This window comes from Anoplopoma fimbria, chromosome 17 (genome assembly GCF_027596085.1).
Source record: "Anoplopoma fimbria isolate UVic2021 breed Golden Eagle Sablefish chromosome 17, Afim_UVic_2022, whole genome shotgun sequence".
Lineage (NCBI taxonomy): Eukaryota > Metazoa > Chordata > Actinopteri > Perciformes > Anoplopomatidae > Anoplopoma > Anoplopoma fimbria.
In genome coordinates this window covers 4,263,734-4,284,435 of record NC_072465.1, presented here as the reverse complement: position 1 = coordinate 4,284,435, position 20,702 = coordinate 4,263,734, and the positions used below count along the sequence as shown (strand labels likewise).

General features: G+C 38.9%; 2 protein-coding genes across 3 annotated transcripts; one reads left to right on the top strand and one right to left on the bottom strand.

Moving 5' to 3' along the window:
- Positions 1 to 326: 326 nt before the first annotated feature.
- Positions 327 to 10,623, bottom strand: wdr1 (WD repeat domain 1). Its single transcript, XM_054616663.1, has 15 exons — positions 10,501 to 10,623; positions 9,211 to 9,332; positions 8,131 to 8,221; positions 7,887 to 8,034; positions 7,163 to 7,343; positions 6,051 to 6,128; positions 5,750 to 5,830; positions 5,240 to 5,473; positions 4,749 to 4,836; positions 4,216 to 4,372; positions 3,146 to 3,233; positions 2,847 to 2,957; positions 2,495 to 2,668; positions 2,242 to 2,386; positions 327 to 1,267 (listed from the first exon to the last, which is right to left on the bottom strand). The coding sequence occupies exons 1-15, from the start codon at positions 10,514 to 10,516 to the stop codon at positions 1,161 to 1,163; spliced, it is 1,821 nt and encodes a 606-aa protein (XP_054472638.1). The 5' UTR covers positions 10,517 to 10,623; the 3' UTR covers positions 327 to 1,160.
- A 2,273-nt stretch (positions 10,624 to 12,896) lies between these two features.
- Positions 12,897 to 19,752, top strand: idh3b (isocitrate dehydrogenase (NAD(+)) 3 non-catalytic subunit beta). Of its 2 annotated transcripts, none has more exons than XM_054616336.1 (11): positions 12,897 to 12,957; positions 13,864 to 14,037; positions 14,337 to 14,457; positions 14,583 to 14,643; positions 14,758 to 14,890; positions 15,548 to 15,681; positions 15,820 to 15,922; positions 16,047 to 16,193; positions 16,394 to 16,488; positions 16,683 to 16,743; positions 19,202 to 19,752. In XM_054616336.1, exons 1-11 carry the CDS (start codon positions 12,904 to 12,906, stop codon positions 19,277 to 19,279), a joined length of 1,161 nt encoding a protein of 386 aa, XP_054472311.1. In that variant the 5' UTR covers positions 12,897 to 12,903; the 3' UTR covers positions 19,280 to 19,752. The 2 variants fall into 2 exon arrangements, with proteins under 2 accessions (XP_054472311.1, XP_054472310.1); XM_054616335.1 differs by lacking the exon at positions 19,202 to 19,752 and adding an exon at positions 17,474 to 19,170.
- The last annotated feature ends 950 nt before the right edge of the window (positions 19,753 to 20,702 follow it).

Sequence of the window (20,702 nt, the reverse complement as noted above, 5' to 3'; positions counted from 1 at the left end):
GGGCTTTTATTGTATAACGAAAAACTGTAGCTCTTTTGCACTGCAGTTCACCATGTAGGAGTAATAAAGTGTTATATAATTACCTTTATAAAGCAACACAACCCTTTGCTACACACACTGTTGTGGATCACCTTGCTCAAGTGACAAACAAACATGTCAGGTGAGTATGCCATCCTTCATTGTAGCCCAGGACTCATTCACGTACATGCTGCTTAAAGAATATGCAGCCCAGACCTCATGTGTCTTGGGTGCATTCATAATTGTACTGTGCCTGTATAGTCTGTGCCTGAATGCCGAGAAATCATGTTTGACAAGTAGAAAGAGTGTACATCTGCATGAAAGGGAAAATGCATAAAAATGTTTTATTATTAATTAATCACTTCCACCTTGGAAGCAGATGCATAAAGACATGGGGGGAAAAAAAAAAAAAAAAAAGTACAAGTGCAGACAAGCATAGTGGGCCCAAAGAAAAACACAGCAACAACACGGGACCTTCAACTTAACTGACAACATGTTGGTTGTATACCTACTTTGTTCTTTCAGTTCCTAGTATTGCTCCCCAGTCCATCAGGAAGAGTTGTGATACATACAAAGTATAAAACCTTAGACAAAACAAAAAAAAAACCCATCCCCTAAAACCTTGAAAATTAAAAGTGTCAGGCAACTGCTGCTTGGATCAGTTACTTCTCATTTCAGGAATTTAACCAAAAAGGTTTAATTTCTTTCAAACATGATTTTGTTGATTTTTAAAAAAAAAAAAAAAAAAAAAAAGCTAACCTGCTTTTAGTTCATCCGTTAAGTTAAGATGCATTGAGCCCAAGGGTTGAGACAAGGACTTCAGTTTAAACTGAGTAGAAGCTATAACCTATGGAATGTTGAGCTTACAAATATTATTGTGGGACCACACAGCTCAGATATGTAAAAGCACTCATGGTTACATTGTATATTTCAACAATTTGTCTCTGTGTTAAATTGAGGTTATTCACATCAAAAGAGACATATCTTGGATTATTTTTATGGGAGCTTTCCCAAGCCATAAACATTTACAATTCAGATGTTTACAGACAGCAAAGAACACCGTATAGTGAAAATACAGTAAAAGGAAAGATTGATTTCTACAGTAGTCCTTGTCCCTGGAGAAGTGGAAGTTTGCTTGCAGCTCAGTATGTAATAGTCCACTGCTTGATGCTGGCATCATGGGAGGTGGTGACTAGAGTGTGCTCATCGACCCAGGCCATGCCACTTACGTGGTGCAACCGGTGAGTGTCTGCAGACAAAGAATCAAACAACCTTGTTACAAAGATGTCTTGGCCATGGAAAAGTGTCAAATTAAAATGAAAAATATTTGAGCAATCAATATATACTGAGCTATGACAAAGATTTTTATAAAGTCACCTGTTTTTTTTTTTCTAATTATGGTCAGCATTTCATGTATTTACATTTTGTAATGATCTCTATATCTATATACAAGTTGTCAGCTTTAGACTCAGTCCACCATTTCCATGCTGTCCTAGGAAATGATGCATGCATGTAATCCTGCATTACGATTTGTTAATCTCTCTTTTTTTTTTTTTACATCAACCTCGCTGTTTACTGTTAGATCTCCTACAGTCGTTTAAGGGTACTGCTGAAGCAAACTGATCATCTCCCAACTGCTGAATCACATTAAAACTGCAAAAACACAGGGTGGCTTTTATGTCAGCTTCCACATTTGTTGACAGCAGTCCACTTTTAAATATTGCAGAGAGTAATGAAATAAGAAGGAGCAGCCACAGTGAGCATGTGACAGACCACACACCTCCAGCTCTACAGTATGGAACCAACTTTACTGGGCCTTGCTGTGTGGAAAACTACTTGCACAGCAAGAAAACAAATCCCACTGTTAGTTTGTATGAGTCATATACAAAACAACACAAGTTAGTTTGGCTGAACCGTAAACAAATACACAGGTTGCTTTTCCGTTTTAGTTTGCTGACAGAGTAGCTGCTCAAGGAGTCTTTGCAGTAGCATCGAACTACACTTGCTGTTTCCAACAGAAACCACAGGAGTGTCTAAATCAACCAGCGCCCAAAATCTTAAGCATTTACTTTAACTTTGAGCTCAACTGAATGTTCTACACGTTTTGATATTGTTGCCGAGGGGATTTATAAAGCTTAAACAGAGGGACTTCCAAGTACATTGGTGTATACCGGTGTTCAAGTCGGGCATGAGTGATTGCATATGTGCACTTGTATGGCATACCTGAGAGCTTAATCCTCTTGTCTGGATCATCAATTGTCCAAACGAACACCATCATGTCCATCCCACCAGTCGCAAAGTGCTCATTGTCGGGTGACCAGGCCAAAGTCACTGGTTTGGCGTGGTGTCCATAAAACTCTTTTTTGACCTTGTGAAAAAAACAACGACAATAACTTTTACAAAACTGATAAAAGGCACCGGATATTGAGTAATCAACAAAAAGTGTATAAAGTATGTAGGACAGATAGATGTTTACCAAGTAGTTGTCAGCCACAGTAAAGACTGTAGCAACTTTCTTATCATCGATGACAGCCAGATAGGCTCCATTATTAGAGTAGGCCATGTCTGTGATCGCCCCTGCAGACTTGAGAGTCTGACCCTCGTCCTTCAGAGTGTTACCCTGAACGGAGTACAGACGGATAACTCCATCCTAAGGAGAAAAAATGAAATCAATATCCAAGGTGTGATGAAGAGGGGGCAGGTTCCTGTGATGGTTCCTTAAGATGGATGATCACTAAAACACAAAGTTATGCTTTTTTCCCCCCTAAACTTAAAGCATTTTCTGAGCCAGAGCTCGTGATGATCTGTGTTCTTAGATTTCTACTTACTGCGCCCCCCACTGCAGCAACGGCGCCCCCAGGGTGGATAGCTCCAACCTCTGCCTCATAGTCAAGATTGTCCAACGTGAAGACTTTCTTCTTATCCTTCAGCAAGACAACCTAGAAGAAGCGAGAGTTGATCAATGATATCAACAAAATAAGACAAAGTTTGCAGACACAGAAGCGTAATAGAGGGTTTGAATATCAGGTGGGTAATGTAAAACCCTGGAAGTGCAAAAATGTGTTCACAGGGAAAACATTAAGCTTAGAACTAATTTAGGCAATGACGACAAGACAAAAGGCATTACCTGCCCGATGCACACAGCCAGTGACAGCCCTCCTGCTGCTACGGACACACTTTTAGGCTGAAAATCCATCTTCACCACATCAGAGGCACTGAAAACCACCAGTTAGGATTATTGTTAAAAATCACTAAGCATTCAAACATAGAAGTGGACAAATTATGGAATTCTGAAAGCCAATATAGAGTTTTAGGTACAAGAAAACAAAAACAAATATTCCAATGACATACAAGACTAAAACGGACAGTTCACCAAAAAACCAAAGATACAGTTTTTTCCTCTTATCTGTAGTGCTACTTATCAATCTAGACTGTTTTGGTACAAGTTGTATAGTTTTGGTGATATCCGCCGTAGAGATGTCTGCCTCAAATGTGGAGACTATATGGCATTTGACATGTGGTGCTCAAAGCACCGATAAAAAAAAAAGAAAAAACAATGTCTCATCCCAGAAATCATGACTCAAATTATCCACAAACTTTATTATGAGCAGTTTCATGTAGGAACTATTTTCTTTCTACTGAACTACACCCACCAAGCAAGGTCTGTGGATTATCTTGAGGTAACCAGGTCATGATTTCTGGGAAGAGTTTATTGCTGTTGTTTCCCCCCCCAAAAAAAAAATTTGACTTGCGCACCGCAACCAGAGTGCCATAAGTCCCAGTATATTGGAGAGGGCAGACTTCTTTACAGCCGATATCGCCCACTCAAACCAAAACAATCTAGAGCGATAAATTACACTACAGGTAAGAGGAAAAATATGTGTATATTTGATTTTGGGGTGAACTGTCCCTTTAAGAATATGAATTGTAATCCACTTAAATTACTTTTTAATTTACATTTTCCCATCCACATTATACAAAAACATTTACTTGATGTGCATCACGAAAAAAAAAAAAAAGCTAATTACAGAATTGCAAGATTTCAAGTAACACCATTATTAATTTTTTTTCTTCCAGGTGACCCTGCCCCGACTGATTTCTATTATCATTAAACAGACAAAAAGGAAGGGCAATGTCACAATCCCCAGTGTTCAACTCATAGTTGTTATGTGCACAGCAACACAAAATGACCCCTACCTGTACTCCGTCTCGTTGAGGTTGATGTAGCGCAGTGTATCATCCATGCTGCACGTCACCAGCTCGTTTACTTTGTCGGTCACCATCTTGCTCACCTGGTTGCTGTGGCCCTTCCCCGAGAAGCAGTCGTTCTCCCCAGTTTCTGCATCCCAGTAATGTGAGGCTTTTGTTAAGGAAAAAAAAAAAATCCCCCTCTTGACATGGACATTTAACATTGCAGGAAAGGAGTGACAAAGTGCAAACACACATCATGAACTCTCTATAAAATAAAGGTAGCACATTTCCAGAGTACTTCAATTCCTGCTAAATGACCCGTGTTATTCAAATATCAATAGTTGGCTACAGATTACATGTAATATTATTGCAACATATTTAGGAGATTAAAAACAATAACATATGCATACAATTCTGTCAGAGCATCTCTTAATGATCAAAAGTAATCTACATTCAGTATGAAAGGACACTTCATGATGTATAGGTGATCTTTTCTTTTTCTTTTTTATTTCTTTTTTTTATAATCAGTGAAAGGATATTGATGTGTCCATCATGACTCCCGGAGTAGATGTATGGTCGCCCGTCCTTCTTGTGAACTGTCAGACACTGGATGGATTTGCTGTGACCCTGTGGGTAGAATAGTTGGTTTAGAATATCAAGCCCTTATCCATTATGGACATGTCACTCATGAATTCTGGCAGCACTTTAATTCCAGTAAAATCCACACGAGTATTTTGGATGCCTCTGTAATAACCTGATATACAGTGACAGGTGTTATCTGGCAAACTGCCTTCTGCAACTCATAATTCACAGTAATGAATCAAATCTATTCTTGTGGCTGGCTCAGTCTAATACATGCTAACATTTTGAGGGCTGGAGGTAAAATGTACTAGTTTTTCAATTTAAAAGCAGCCATTTTTCAATCATTTTCCCCATTTAAAAAAAAAAAAAAAAAATAGAAGGTAATATTAACTTTAACACAAGAATATAAAAGAAACTCTACTGATAATATCCAGGAAGATAGTCTGACCTTAATTGTGCGTATGGGCCGGTCAGGGTTGTTCTTGTCCAGGTAGTTGATGTATCCTGACAAGGAGATGCTGAGGAGGTGGTCTTTCTGCCACAGGCAGCCCAGCTGCTGATCTGTCACATCAGTGCCCATGTTGAAGGTGGTGACGGCCGTACCTGCACCAACGTCCCAGAGTTTCACGGTCTTGTCCCCTGAGGCAGAGATCAGTTGGGAGCTGTCAGGGCTCCAGCTGACCTGGAGGATTTAAAGCGGAGGGGGATTGAAAGAGAAGGTTATGATATTAATGGCATGTAACCAAAGTTGTGTTTTACGTTGTTTACTCAACAACAGACCCACCAACACTATGAGGAAAGCAAAGACATAAATGGAAACATGAAAATCAGTAACCTCAGGACAGGAGGAGGCTGCTTTCAGAACACATAATTCCCAATTTTGAAGAAAAAAAATATATGCCTCTCCTATATGTATACACTGAATGTAGCATTCATTTTTACTTTAATAGCTACTTACAGCATAGATTCCTCCTTTGTGGGCCTTCTCTCCACCCAGTGAGGAAATGCGTGTACCATCCTTTCCATCGTAGAGGAAGATCTGGGGAAATAACACTCATTAGACAGATGTAGAACATGTATTTACTAAATTAGTAAACTACAGTTTTTGTGAGTTTTTCTTGTGTAAACCAGCCACTTAGGTTGAGACGTCCTCAGATATTTGTATTCTTTCAGTAAATATCATTGTGATAGTTTTAGATTATTTTGGCAGGGGTTCATCTATATTGTCACATGACCACACCTGGTAATCCATTACTCACCTGGCCATCAGCACCAGCTGTAACAAACCGATTTCCATCTGGAGAGAAACGAACACAGTTGACAAACTGGCTGTGGTCCTTTAGAGGGGAAGAAAAGAGGAAAATTATTCATAAGGCACGATTGTTTACATTAATATAAAGTCCATATTAGCATTTTATTTGGCACAGTCTTACAATCGGTCATCATAGTGAATAAGGCATGACATACAAGTGAAACTGGAGAGTGGCCAAATAAATATATGCATCATTCACAGTCATCTTATTGAGAAAAATAAATTCACAGACCTTTATTTCAGGGCAGAGCGAGGCCTAGGTTTAATTTTGAGGTTACATATCTCTGATTTGAATTAATTTACATGCAACCATCACCACTAAGGTCAGCGTTACACAATGTGCTACAATTTTATGAGAAAAACCAACTGCAGACTAAAATTAAATTGAAAAAAATAAAACAGATCACAAGGATTTTCAAGCAGAAGACAGCATTTGGTGCTCAATTGTGTTTTAGGCCCACAATGTTTCTAGACAGAAGGTCTGCTTTAAGAATGTGGCTCACGCATTCGCCAAAAATGAATAGGGGAAGTAGGTTACGCAATATTGAAAACAGAAACAATGCAACACTGTCAAAAAAACACCAGAGTTTGACAGACTAAAACCGCTGGTTCAAAGTCACTGAGAAGTTATTTAACCTACTATGTCTGCATTTGTTGAAGGACTGTATTTTGTAACTACAAAGACTGCAAGTTGAAGACGATGACATTTAGCATTTGATTTTGCTGGACCCAACAGATCAACCAACTAGGCTCCAATTGCTTTGCTTGCATTCGTATTAGTTTGTTGCACTTATTGTATTCGTATCAGTTTGTTGCACTTATTGTATTCGTATTAGTTTATTTCTGCACTATACTTTTGCTCTGGTTTATGCTTTTAGATGCTTGTTTAAGAAAGGAGATGCACTTATGACTTCTGGTGACTAGTAGTTCTCTTGAATACCTATGTTGAATACACTTCCTGTAAGTCGCTTTGGATAAAAGCGTCTGCTAAATGACTGTAATGTAATGACTGAATGTAAACAAAAATGGGGGAAACAAACATTATTCTATGCAACTTACACTCAATGTGAACTCGAACTTGAAGGGAGGCCCCTTGAAGAAAGTCCCAGAGGTGTCATCACTGGCAGTGGCAATGCGGTAAGGGCGGGTCTGCTTTATGTCTACACTGTTGATATATTTGCTGTGGCCAAAAAGCTCCCCAACTGAGGAGCCAGTGTCCCACAGAAACACAGCTCCAAACCTGCAGCAAGAGGAGAACATACAGAAAATTGTTCCAGGTATTTGGGAAGTTTGAGGGAGGAGCAAAAACCAAACAAAAATCTTCTACAACTTTTCCAGGATGAAATAAAAAACAGGGCTTATGCAGAATATTGCTTCATTCTGACAGTCACACTAAAATGTATCTGATTTACTTTATTTTTTGAATATTTGTATTGATGGCCTTTACATGTTTGGTAAGGCAGGTGATGTGTTGGAGGTTTTAAGGTGTGTTCACTTCTTAATAGTAATGTACAGTTAATAGCATTCACATGCTTCATATTTTATACAAAACCATGATATAAAGCAAGACAATCAATATTAATGTAATATAATTCCATAATAACACCACCTTGGCGTGTTCAACATTAAAAAATATCTAAAGCAAACAACGGACTTGTGTGCAGTGGCCATTTACCAGTGTAATTGCTGGAGAAGCCTCTCAGGAGACCTTGTCATGCCAGTCTGAGTTTAATGAGACTACCTGCTTTCATTTGATGACCATGAAAAAAAACCCCAGACTCACTTCTCTCGTCCGTCCCCAACAACAGCAAGCCTCTTGCTATCCTCGGTCCATGCGATGTCTTTCACCTTGCCTGAAATAGGGGTGTACTCGTACTTGAGGATGTGCTCTTTCTGGGTGGTGTCCCAGATACGGACCTTTCCTGATGCATCTAAAAAGGATTGGGAGACAATTATTTTATTAAAATATTTACATAGCTTAAGTGACTATATACACAGACACATGTGTTCATAGGTGGGTTGCTTACCTCCAGATGCAATGTAGAATCCACTGGGGGAATACTTGGCAACAGAAACTGCATGGGCATGTTCGGTGTAAATGTCTGCTATAGCCGGATTCTGTTAAGACAGGAAATGTGAGACATCAGCAGGTCTGCAACTGACAAATAGGCGGTTCAATTCTAAATCTGTCTAGCATGTTTTTTGTTTTTTTTTTAAACCTGGACCTTATTTTCAGGGTTTTGGCAATGGTCCTGTTTATGATAACATTTCACTCGTGAGATTAATTGAGATTTAAAAGGGACAAGCCATCCGAGCTTGACACAATCCTATATGATTGTGTCCATTGTAATGTAAATAATGTGAGCGATCACACAATAACTTCTTAGTTAAACCTTAATATCTAAACCACCTATCCAAAAAACCTACAAAAACTAACATAAGAGCATTTTTAATACATTTTGTTAAAAAATAACTGAATGCCAGCTGAAAATTGAAAAGGAAAATTTTACTGCTATTGTACTCTCATTCAATACACCCAGACATCACCCATAGGCGTGGTTACGGGTACAACAGAGGCTGTAACTTATTTGACGGTGCCATTATGCCTTGTGATATGTGGTGGCATGGGTGGAGAAAGCTCTTTAAAGCGCTGCAGGTGTCAAATAAACAGCAGGTATTATATTTGGTAGCCATCAGCTAACATTCTTCTTAAGGACAAATTGTACAATTGTTGAACTAGATATAGTTCATAGCATTCTTTGTAAGCAACCAATTCAACTATCATTGCAGCTAAACTTTAATCTTTAGACAGCTTGCAAGTGTTGGCAGAGACGGTACAGTATCATTTCAACCACTGCACAGCAGCACTCTGCCAGCTGGATTTTTGGAGAGCACTCTAAACATAGATGCTTTTGAGGTTGATGTTAGCTTACTCTGTACATTTTGTCTCAAAATTCAGTTCAATCAAAGCAATTTACTGTTTTTTGTGAGTAAAATGCCATCATGTCTATCATGACTGATGGCCAAAACAAGACCCAGATTGGTATAAACACATAAGCAGGCATGCAACCCTTGTTAGAAATGGCTTTTATGAAGATAAACATTACTTCAATGTTCCTGATGATAACACACTTCCCATTGGTATACAGGAAGTTGTTGCCTTTGGGATCGCCGCCTATCACTTTTGCAACTCCCCTCTCCATCTGTGGGAGACTGGCGAATACATGTTCTAAAAAAGGAGACATGACAAGAAAGAGGACAGGCAGACAGATAATGTCAAGCATGTTCAAACAACTTAAATAAGAAAACAATGGGAAAAAAAGTATTAAACTGAACTATTCCATAAGTTATTGTATGCATACAGACGATGTTACATTATACATCTAGGGCTGCTTGAGTTATTAGATATCCTGCACTGGACTTATATATTTGCAGATAGGATACAAGTATGCAGAGTTAATCAGCATCACTTAGTTCTTCATTAATCATTCTGAGGACTTTCTGTGTTGAACATGGCTGCTGACCTCACTGACCTGTGTTGATAAGAAGTTACTTTTTCCTCAAAAGAAAAAAAAAAAAAAAAAAAAAAAAAAAAGGCAGAAAGTCCAAGGGGGTATCATTTAAGCACATACACCACTGATATCTTGAGTATCTGATATAAATGCACTCTTGTCACTGTTCCTAATCATTGTATGCAGTGTTACCATATGAAAGCAAGAGGTTTCCAAGATCACACTAATAACTGGAGGGTGATGTTGCTTTGTTTTATGATTTTGCAACGTCATTGTTTGGGTTCTTCACTTACAGCCTAAGTTAACCATAAAGACTGGGAGCACTAATTGAACCCCATTAAATCTTACACAAACAAGAAAGCTATAAAAAAGGAGGTTGGTGTATTTTTTGGGGAGCTTCCGCATTGGCTGTAAAAATCAGTTTTCTGTTATCTCTCCTGTGCACCAGCTCGACATACACAAAATGACAGTCAACCTCTGTATTTAACGCTTATTCATCAGCCACTAGCAGCTGCTGTGCTCTACTTCCCCCGCAGTCCCCGACTCTCTGTCTGGACATGTCACAACAATGCGATGTGAGCTCAACTATTTCCTGACTGACGGTAGCTCATCCGGCTAACCCTATCCTAAACGAACAGCCTGCAAAGAGCCGCATTTTGGGCCGCAGCACCTCCACAACACTTGTTAGACACAGATGACTATTAAAACGGGAAAGCATCGTCTTTCGTTTTGCGAGATTAGGTGTCAAAATCACGCAGCTATGGGCGAGGCTAGCTAGCTAGCTGCGGGGGCTACCTGGCGGACTAGCTCGGTCTGCTGAAGAATGTCGCCATAAATAAGAGTTTCTTTGCATTTTTTTCCTCTCTTAAAAACAAACATACTTACTCAGTTCATGCGACATGTTGCTTGCTGGTCACTTGCTTAACGTTACTCTTCACAAATGAATGAAACGGTGAAGCTCCCCCGGCTGTGCACTCCCTGATCACACAAACACGGAAGCGGCTGCAGCGCTCTCCTGCCTGTCTATGCCCTTATATGGTAAACTCAGTACTACGTCCCCTGCATGACGTCATCACGGGACGTTTTATTCCTAAATACGGACTTTCAGGCTCCAGAGCTATTGTGCCATTCCTGGCTCCACCAATCAAGTCGGATAGGTTAATCCTACACTTCATAATTGATTAGTTGTCAACTATTAAATGAATGCAACTATTTTTGATTTAGTCTGAGTAATTCTTAACGAAAATAAATCATAATAATCTGATTTCTTTTTTTTAATGTATTAATTAACTCATTATATCTTGATTCTTTACTCTCATGTACACTGGAGATCTTTTGAGTTGTAAGACAAAACTAGACATTCGAGGAAGACATCTTGTTCACAAAGCTCTGTCTTTTCTTAGACAAAACAACTATTCTAGAAATTGAGAAAATGATCAACAGATTAATCGACAAGGAAAGTAGTTGTTGGTTGCAGCCCTACCCCAGTTTATGCTTTTCATGTGCTATCATTACTTTCAAGTAACATTATATACATTATATACTTTTTCTTCCTTCTCTCCTTTTCATTTTTGTTTTTTAGATAGATAGATCGATAGACAGACAGACAGACAGACAGGCAGAGATAGATAGATAGATAGATGGATAGATAGATAGATAGATAGATAGATAGATAGATAGATAGATAGATAGATAGATAGATAGATAGATAGATAGATAGATAGATAGATAGATAGATAGATAGATAGATAGATAGATAGCCAGATAGTTAGAGGATACTCAGCTTTGTGGCTCCAATGTAATGATTGTGTATTTAGGAACCATATAAGGAGGAGGGATTTGCCTTAGAGGCCTGGCTCAGGGCAACATTTCCAAAAATGATCAGATGCCTCAAAATGCCCCTAACAATTATGTCAGCATGAATACCCAAATAAATGCCAAACAAGGTAAACAAAGACTATTTATGTGTCAGACTATAGCCCACTAATCTACAGTTTCACGGTGGTGAATTTAAAACCTGATGTCATCCTGTGTGTCAGCAGAGAGCAGCATTTACCTGGAATAGGATTGGGAATCCCCTGACCTATTTAGGAAGGACCCACATCAGAGGGTGGGGCCATGAGTGGCAGCTGCAAATATGAAGTAACAACAATACCAAATGTTAAAAACAAAATCATTAGCAACTTATAGGAAGCTTCGCATACGTGAGTATGAAAATGTGCATCCTCAGCTGTTCACATAAGGATGGACACAGACACCGATACACTTTTTGGCCCCACTGAGGGGGGAACAACAGCTCTAACACAATAAATAAATGTAATCCCGAGCATGTTTCAGGGGCCCTATATCACTGGGCCCATGAATCAGTCAAAGTGAATGGTATATGTATTGCATAATACTGTATGTTTTCTCCTGTTTCCTATTTTGTACACCTCTCAAAATACCTCACGTTATTCTCCATCATGTATTTATATAGCCTAGTTTCTTTCTATGCCATCCCATCTTCAGTTTCAGTTTCCCATCGTCATTCATGAAGACCTGTCAAAAGGGCATATGATCACAGAAGTATACAGACAACAGTTGTTGTGGTTTTACACTATCACACCTTTCGCTGCAGATCTTAACATTTTGTCAGATGTAACTTAATAAAGATTGTGTGTGTGTGTGTGTGTGTGTGTGTGTGTGTGTGTTGTATTTGTTGTTTGTTTGTTCGTTTGTTTGTTTTCTACTAAAAGATGGGAACTGTGAAGGCTATCAAAATAAACAAATGGAAACCAGAGGATGAAATGACTCTGTATTGCCTAATGTACTAGTAGTCATTTCTACCCCACAGATGTAAGATTAGATACATTTATTTATTTATTTATTTATTGTCATTTCCACAGGCACAGGACAGGTAGGCCCTACATTCATTCTGGAAATCTTGTGCGTATTTCTCACAGACAACTTTGTGGAAAGCAAAGAAAAAGGAAAGAAAGGCAGTTAAAAGAACAGCATTAAAATTCACACTATAGGCAAAAAAAACATGTTACAAGTTTGTGTTTTAAGCTTATTTTCTGTGGAGGTATTTTTCATCAACACCCCTCTCTTGTCTCAGAGCTCTGTTTTCTATCTTTTAGTAAATAATTAACTAAATGTTTCAGACTGGCAATGTGATATGATGTCCTCATGTTGGCCACCTACCATCTCTGCAGGAGTATCTCTTCCTCTGTCCACTTGGGGGCGCTGCTGCTCTGTAGTTAACGGGCTACCACTGCTGCACCACCGAAGAAGAAGCTCAGTCGCTGCATGCCTGTAACGATGGCGGCCACCCTGAGAGGAAGCTTGGTAACATTGGTCAAGGTGAGTGCGTTAATGATGTTTACACGTTTATTTTACGCTTACCTCGGTATAGAAGGACAAGCAGTTGTTAAAATTGCATTTGTTAAACTCAATCAGCACGTTACCTTAAACTGTTAAAGAAGGAGTCGGGTTGGTTTGTGTCATTCGTGCATCTTTGCTAACCATGAGCCGCTGACACTACGTTTGAAGAGCAAAGTTGACATAAAAAGTGCTTTTGTGGGTCCATCTGGTTTTGTCAGCTGGTCAACGAGTAATACAATCTCGGTCGTCAGTAGATACTCGTTAAACAAGTCAATGGCCGCATAGTTGAGAACAGTTTTGTGAGATGGTGAGCTAAAGGAGCTAACGTTAGTTGGCTAATTCAGTAAACGTCAACCTCATCTGCCTCGAAAAGAGCTGACCAGATAAGTCTGTCTGCTTCATCACTTAAAACTGCAGTTGGCATAGCATGGTGAGTTGTGCTTTTGACAGATGACAGCTGAATTGTTTATTAGATTTAACCCCTGTAGCTACCCCATGTTGCCTACAGGTCAGTGGCTGATGATCACTCAGGATCCTCTTGAAACATATCAAAGGAGACAAAAAGAAAAAGTCACACCCATCTCTGCCCACCTCAATCTGTCTAATCCAGCAAATGTGATATCTGACATTTTATGCAAAAATCATATAAAAAATCCAGTATTCCCATTAAGCAACATTTGTCATATCATATTGCTCATTGATTTGTCGCCCATAATGGCCTGATACTTTGTATTTCATTTATCTCTCTCATAATAAATCTGAGGGGGTCACAGGATGATTAAAAGAATGAAACAGAAGAGAAAAGAATCCGGCAAATAATTAGGGCAGCAATTTTACAATGATATTGTTGTTCTTGTTGTAACTGTGTCTTCTTTTCAACCCCAGGGCTTGAGTGGCCCCTGTTGGCAGCAGGTGGCCTTTCGACCTTTGAGTGTGTCTGCTGGACGCTGTGGCCCAGAAGCCCCGCCGGCACGCGCTGATGCTATCTTCAAGGTCACGATGGTGCCGGGGGATGGAGTGGGGCCTGAGCTGATGACTGCTGTAAAGGAAGTGTTCAAGGTACTTTTTACGATGACAGCGATTGAATCGTCATTGCTCTTTGTCTTTTTAGAAAAAACATGGTGCACTATAGCTATGTGTAGGAGGAAATAAACAAGAAAAGATACTCAAAAACATCAATACGAAATCCTTTTTTTCAATCTCGTATTATTTTTTGTTTGATTTATATTTTGTCCCACTCTTTCTCACCTATTCAGCCAGTTGATGATATATATTTTTATTACTTTTATTCTAATTGCTGATTTACAGTTATTATTATTATATTATATTATTACAGTTTATTTTTGTCTTGTCTCCAGGCAGGAGATGTCCCGGTTGAATTCGAGGAGTTTCACCTGAGTGAGGTACAGAATATGGCCAGTGAGGAGAAGCTGGAGCAAGTGTTGACCTCAATGAAAACCAACAAAGTGGCAATGAAAGGTAGGTTTACTTACTATTTTGTCAGCTCCCATCGTTCACCCTCATTTAATAAAGAGAAAATATGAGTTATTTAAAAGGCAGCGATGGACCTAACATGTATGTTCATGACATACTTTGTTATCCAGGAAAGATTCACACACCAATGGAATTCAAAGGGGAGCTGGCTTCATATGAGATGAGACTAAGGTAAAATTCAGAAAACATTTTATTAACATTTTATTTTTTCTGTGTGTATTTCTTGGTTTTTTTTCTGTTGTTTCAAAAAAATAAAGAATAACTACTTTCCTATCCATTCCCCAGGCGTAAACTGGATCTATTTGCTAATGTGGTTCATGTGAACAGCCTGCCGGGCTACAGCACTCGCCACAACAACCTGGACCTGGTCATCATCCGCGAACAGACTGAGGGGGAGTACAGCTCCCTTGAACACGAGGTAAACAACACTCCTCCTTGCTACAGTCAGAGGATGAACAGTGGTTTGAAACCCACATGAAAAGGAAATGTTTTTCTTCTTTAAAGAGGGAGATTTCCCCTGAGCTCACAGAGATTTGGCCAGCATTAAACCGGGTATCAAAACAAAGATGAATCACTCTGCCAGAGGTGCTGAAATGGTACCATGTGTGTTTGTGTGCCTGTCTGTCTTTAATCCCGGTTGTGATGTGTTTTAATTCTCTTACATTGTTGATTGTCATAGCTTAATTAAGAATGTCTGTATTTAAATGTATGCACTCGTATTAGTTGCTGCACTTACTGTATTCGTATCAGTTCGCTGCACTTACTGAATTTGTATTTGTTTACTGCACTTATCCTATTCGTAGTAGTTTGTAGCACTTACTATATTCGAATTAGTCTGTTGCAATTATTGTTTTCCTAGTAATCTGCCTCTGCACTATACTTTTGCTCTGGCTTATGCTTTGAGATGCTTGTTTAAGAAAGGAGATGCACTTATGACTTCTGGTGACTAGTAGTTCTCTTGAATACCTATGTTGAATACACTTCCTGTAAGTCGCTTTGGATAAAAGCGTCTGCTAAATGACTGTAATGTAATGTAATGTAATGTAATGTAATGCACCCTCTTCCTGCTCCGTAGAGTGTGACGGGTGTGATCGAATGTTTGAAGATCATCACCAGAGTTAAGTCACGGCGCATCGCCAAGTTTGCCTTCGATTACGCCACCAAGAAGGGACGAAGCAAGGTCACCGCTGTTCACAAGGCCAACATCATGTAAAGATTTTGAAAATCTCCCTGTTTGCTTTATTATTATTTAGACAAAGTCATATTCCAATAATAATTCTTTAAATTATGTTAATTTTGGTGGTTGTTTGCATTGTAATTACAGCAACACTTCCTGTCTTATTACAGGAAATTAGCAGATGGCTTGTTTCTGCAGAGCTGTGCGGAGGTGGCACAACTGTACCCCAAAATCAAATATGAGAACATAATCATTGATAACTGTTGCATGCAGGTATATACAGCTTCACAATTCATACCCCTGGCTTAATTAATAAAAGATCAGCTGCTTAGGTATAAGTGTCAATTTTCCATTTCTCGTTCAAACTTCTCATTTTTCCTGTGTTACTTTGCTGTAGCTGGTCCAGAACCCGTACCAGTTCGACGTGCTGGTGATGCCCAACCTGTACGGTAACATTATTGATAACCTGGCAGCAGGGCTGGTTGGAGGAGCGGGAGTTGTTCCTGGGGAAAGCTACAGTGCCGAGTATGCTGTGTTTGAGACTGTGAGTGTCCACTCTGGCTTTCCTCCGATTCCTCTGTTTAGAGTTGGTTTTTCATACATTAGATCACAATGTATTGCAAAATATATTAGCAGTGCACTTCAGAACATAGCAATAGCTATTTCATGCTAACTTGTTGATGGAGAGGACGTACAGGACTGCAGCAGTGTCACACTTTATTCCTTGTCTCTTTTCCCTCCCAGGGTGCACGCCACCCCTTTGCACAAGCTGTAGGACGGAACATTGCGAACCCCACAGCCATGCTGCTCAGTGCTGCTAACATGCTCAGGCATCTCAAGTGAGTCATCCTCTTGTTCTTGTTGTAGGAAGTACACCACATTTCTCACCGTACCTCCTTATCCTCCGTTCTGGCCCACAGCACGCCTCTAGCCTCAGAAAACAGCCTTAAGTGCCTGTTTTGTCTGAATGTTGACATGTGTACGAGAAAGTAAAAGGCCACCTCTTAAGTGTCTTAACTGTGTTGTATTGCAGCCTGGAATATCACTCCCAAATGGTGTCAGATGCTGTCAAGAGGGTCATCAAACAGGGCAAGGTAAGTGTGTGTTAATGATAGTTCTACGTACTGTATGCCCACCGGTGCATTCAGGCTGTTTATGCTGAGACACCTGCAATGACAACACTAACACTATTAACATTCAGAGGGAGTTAACATTTAACAACCTTTAAACTGTGCTTTAGTGTGTTAGAGAGCCTTTGATTACTTACTTTTCAGACTGTTAACATGCTTATGCATCTTACTTTAGCTCTCCTCTTGCATTTCTCCTCCTCGCTCATTTTCAACCTTATAAATGTGCAAGGTTTACGTATATGTTACCAGGACAACCAATCTTTTTTTCTCCTTAAACTAACTGCGTTTTGCACCTGATCAATGCTGACAATAACACACTGACACAAACACGAGCGTGAACTCGGTCAATCATAGTCCCTCCGATAAAATGCATGGTCGGTTCATCTCTAAAAACCTCAGCAACAACTTGATGACAGATTTCTTTCTCTCTTTCATTTAAACTTCTAAAAGAGGTGGCAAAAGCTGTTCTTTGAGTTGTACCTTTTTTATTTTAGAGGAAACCGTGTGGATGTAAGAAATGATCAATATAAAGGAATGCCTGTCATTTGAAAGCAGAATTTGTCTGCACGTTGTCTGAAGTGCCCTTCCTCTGCCCTCCTCCCTTTCCTTTAATTCCCTCCTCTCCTTGTACCCCCCTTATCCCGTGTGTGTGTGTGTGTGTTTGTATCTGTGTGCATCTGTGTGCACGTCCCAGGTACGAACACGAGACCTTGGTGGGTACTCTACCACCAGCGACTTTGTGCGTGCTGTTGTGGAAGGCCTGCGTCACCGACCAGTTTAATAAGATGTGTCGTCGCACTCATCACTGACATTCCCTTAAATCTGGACATTGTTCTTGACATGGACACGTGTTAAGACTCACCTCCCCTCTAATGACCAAAAGACAGTTGTGCCACACAGTTTTGATCAGTTGCATCACAATGTATGTGTTTTATCAAATGTGCCTTGTGTTGAACTTTACTAAAATAAATGCTGCTCTTTCTCTCACGGATTTATATCATACATCTATATCTACATCTATATTTTTCTTCATAGTTACTGTCCATATCTATGCATCCCTTTACTTTGCTTTGACTCATTCTGGGAGAGCTTTTTGTCCCTCCTGTTTTCATGTCCTTGTTGCTTCAGCGATGTTGGCCATACAGACTACCTCTCTGCTATCACACATTGTAAAGAAACTTGTCTGTAAAGCAACCAGACTTCCTTTATCTACAGTTTGTATCAGCTGATCAACTTTTGCCTAACATTTCACCAGCAAATTTACCTCACTTTTATCAAATTTTCTGATAGCCTTTTATAACTCAACCATGTATAGACTGACTACTACTGTAACTCAATAAACAGTATCTGTCAATATATAGATATATCTAGAATAATCAAGATATACTGTATGTCAGGTATTACCCCATTGACTGGGAAATAACCTTCAGGAGTTGTCACAAAATGAGAGATATAATAATAATTCTGCAGGTTTATAGCCAAAGAAAACCTCCTATGTGATGGTCACAGTGCCCATGAAGCCAGTCCTCGATTCATTGAGAGTTCACAGCAGCTTCACTGGGTTGTATTATGAATTGATACATTTAGGATTAACTGTTTGGTTTCAACAACAAATGAAATGGGTCATAGTTTTATATATTTCAGCATAATTTCTAAGGTCTCATATGAAAAAGATTTATATAAGATGGTGCTGCTCGTTCCCACAGGACTTTCCATGCAACCGATGCTGTAAGAATTAAAACCGCTCTAAGTCATCTCTTCTGCTGTTATGTTACCACGAATACTAAACGATTAAGTAATGTATTAGTCACTGCACTCTTATTTTTAACCTTTGGTGCAATCAAATTCATCAAACGTTATGGAGAATGCACACCACTATCGGTGTAAACAGTGTCCTGTCCTTTCTTATTTTTTGTTTTTCGAAAATGAGTTTCTCTTTTGATCGCGAATCCTTGATGGAGATTTCATACCCTGCATATTAAAGCTTGTCAACAGTGTGATGTAATATTGAATAAATAACATTCTGTCCCTAAACAGTCACAGTTGAACTGAATGATGTTACTGTGGTTGAATACTAATTAATAAGATCCGATTAGTAGCATGTAGCACGATGGGAATGAGTTTTCTTGTATGGTTAACATTGAACACTGTTTCAGAACATTTACACTATTTAGTTTATAAATGTATATTATGTGTGTGTTGTATTTTAATAGCCTAATGTATCGTTAAAAAATAGTAAAAATAAAAAAGAGAACATAGCGTAGGAAATTTAACTGTAACACCTCTCACTGATCATACTATTTGTGTAATCTGTGAGTGCGGTTTTCAAAGGCTCTCTAACATGCAGGCCATGATACTGTATGTGGACATGTGTTGCTGCAGCTGTGCATATAGTAACAAACTGTCCTTATGTTTGCAACAGGTGCGCACTGGAGACCTGGGGGGCTATGCCTCAAGCGACGAGTTCACCCGGGCTGTCATCGCTAACCTGGCAGTCTAAGCTTTGTGTTTGCAAATCTGTCAGCTGCTGAGACGCACACATGCTTTTTTTATTTACATCCTGTTAAACTGATCTCTTAAAATGATTGTTCACGTGAAGTATATTCCAGCAACTGTTCTCACACATTTTACAATTCAAACACAGTAAAATGCAGATGACGTGCATATATATAGTATCCACAACCTCCGGCTTGCAGTTAAGTTTACCACATTTACTTTGACAACTAAGGCATAAAACTGGGTTGACCATGCAAAGTCTTACTATCAGTACAAAACATGTTCCAGTGTTGGGAGCCATTTATATTCTGCTCTCTGGGAAGTTCCTGTAATTTCTTCTTAATTTGTATATGTTTGGACATTACCAGCAGTTAAAACGTGTATGTGTACTTTCATATTATTTATTAACTTTAAGTTTTAGCTTCATTTCTTCTCTATTCATGATGAACTATGAATAATAAATGAGATATAACATCTTGTGTGCCAAATCCTTGCTTGAATGTTAATAGAAGACTGATGTAGTGTTATAAATATTTTATGATGGCTTCTGGTGGCTCAGTCAGCAGGAATCTCTTCACAGCATGAGGAACTCAATTTCAAGCCAAAGCCTCTGTGTCCAAACATTTGCACGTCAGGTGGAGTGCAGGATCTATAAAAGACGCCTGCTTTGTACCATGCTGGTATATGATCCAGATGCCCAGAACCATGAAAAAGAATAATGTGGAGAAGAAGAAACTGAACAAATCCACACTGTTTGCTCTGGTATTTCACTCTTAATACACAGTGCTTATTCGTCAATTGCTTCAACTATTGACTATTTTAATCATGGTAATCAATAAATATCTGGTTCAGAAAAATGTAAGACGCAAATTTCCGAAACCCAATAGAAAGTGCTTATTTTGTCCCGCCAACAGTCTAAAATTTAAAGCTATTCAGTTAATATAATAAAAGACTTAGATTTAAACATTCATCACTGACCAACAATTTCTAACATGGTCGTAAAACTTTACAATTAAAATGATCATTGAGCTAATAATGTTTGAGGTAATAGGCCTTTGCTTTATAGTATAGAGCCCCAGCACTGACCACATATATTAAAATTTGATCAGACAAGTCAAAAATATAACAGAATACAACCATAAATAATATGGTTGGTTACATAATTAAAATATGTAAGAAAAAAATCTTCAAAAAGTTTTTTGTACAAAGTTTCATATTTGACTTCAACTTCCAATCACTTTTAATTATTTAACAATATTATTTATTAATGTACTTAATAATATTTGGAGTTTTCTGGTCATCTTTTTCTACATTTTCTCAGTTTTATGTAAAACATTTATTTTTTAAGATTCAAGCTTTTTTCTTGAGTTCTATGGCATTCTCACAATAAACAATTACAATTTTACACAACTGTATTCAAGCATGTG

Excerpts from the sequence above, each read along its gene's own strand:
- wdr1 (XM_054616663.1), bottom strand. Across the intron at positions 8,035-8,130 it reads ATTCTACATTGCATCTGGAG|ATGCATCAGGAAAGGTCCGT; the intron begins GTAAGCAACCCA and ends AATCCTTTTTAG. Across the intron at positions 3,234-4,215 it reads CTCAACGAGACGGAGTACAG|TGCCTCTGATGTGGTGAAGA; the intron begins GTAGGGGTCATT and ends GGTGGTTTTCAG.
- idh3b (XM_054616335.1), top strand. The coding sequence starts at position 12,904 with ATGCCTGTAACGATGGCGGCCACCCTGAGAGGAAGCTTGGTAACATTG. Across the intron at positions 14,458-14,582 it reads CAACAAAGTGGCAATGAAAG|GAAAGATTCACACACCAATG; the intron begins GTAGGTTTACTT and ends TTTGTTATCCAG. Across the intron at positions 15,923-16,046 it reads TTGATAACTGTTGCATGCAG|CTGGTCCAGAACCCGTACCA; the intron begins GTATATACAGCT and ends ACTTTGCTGTAG.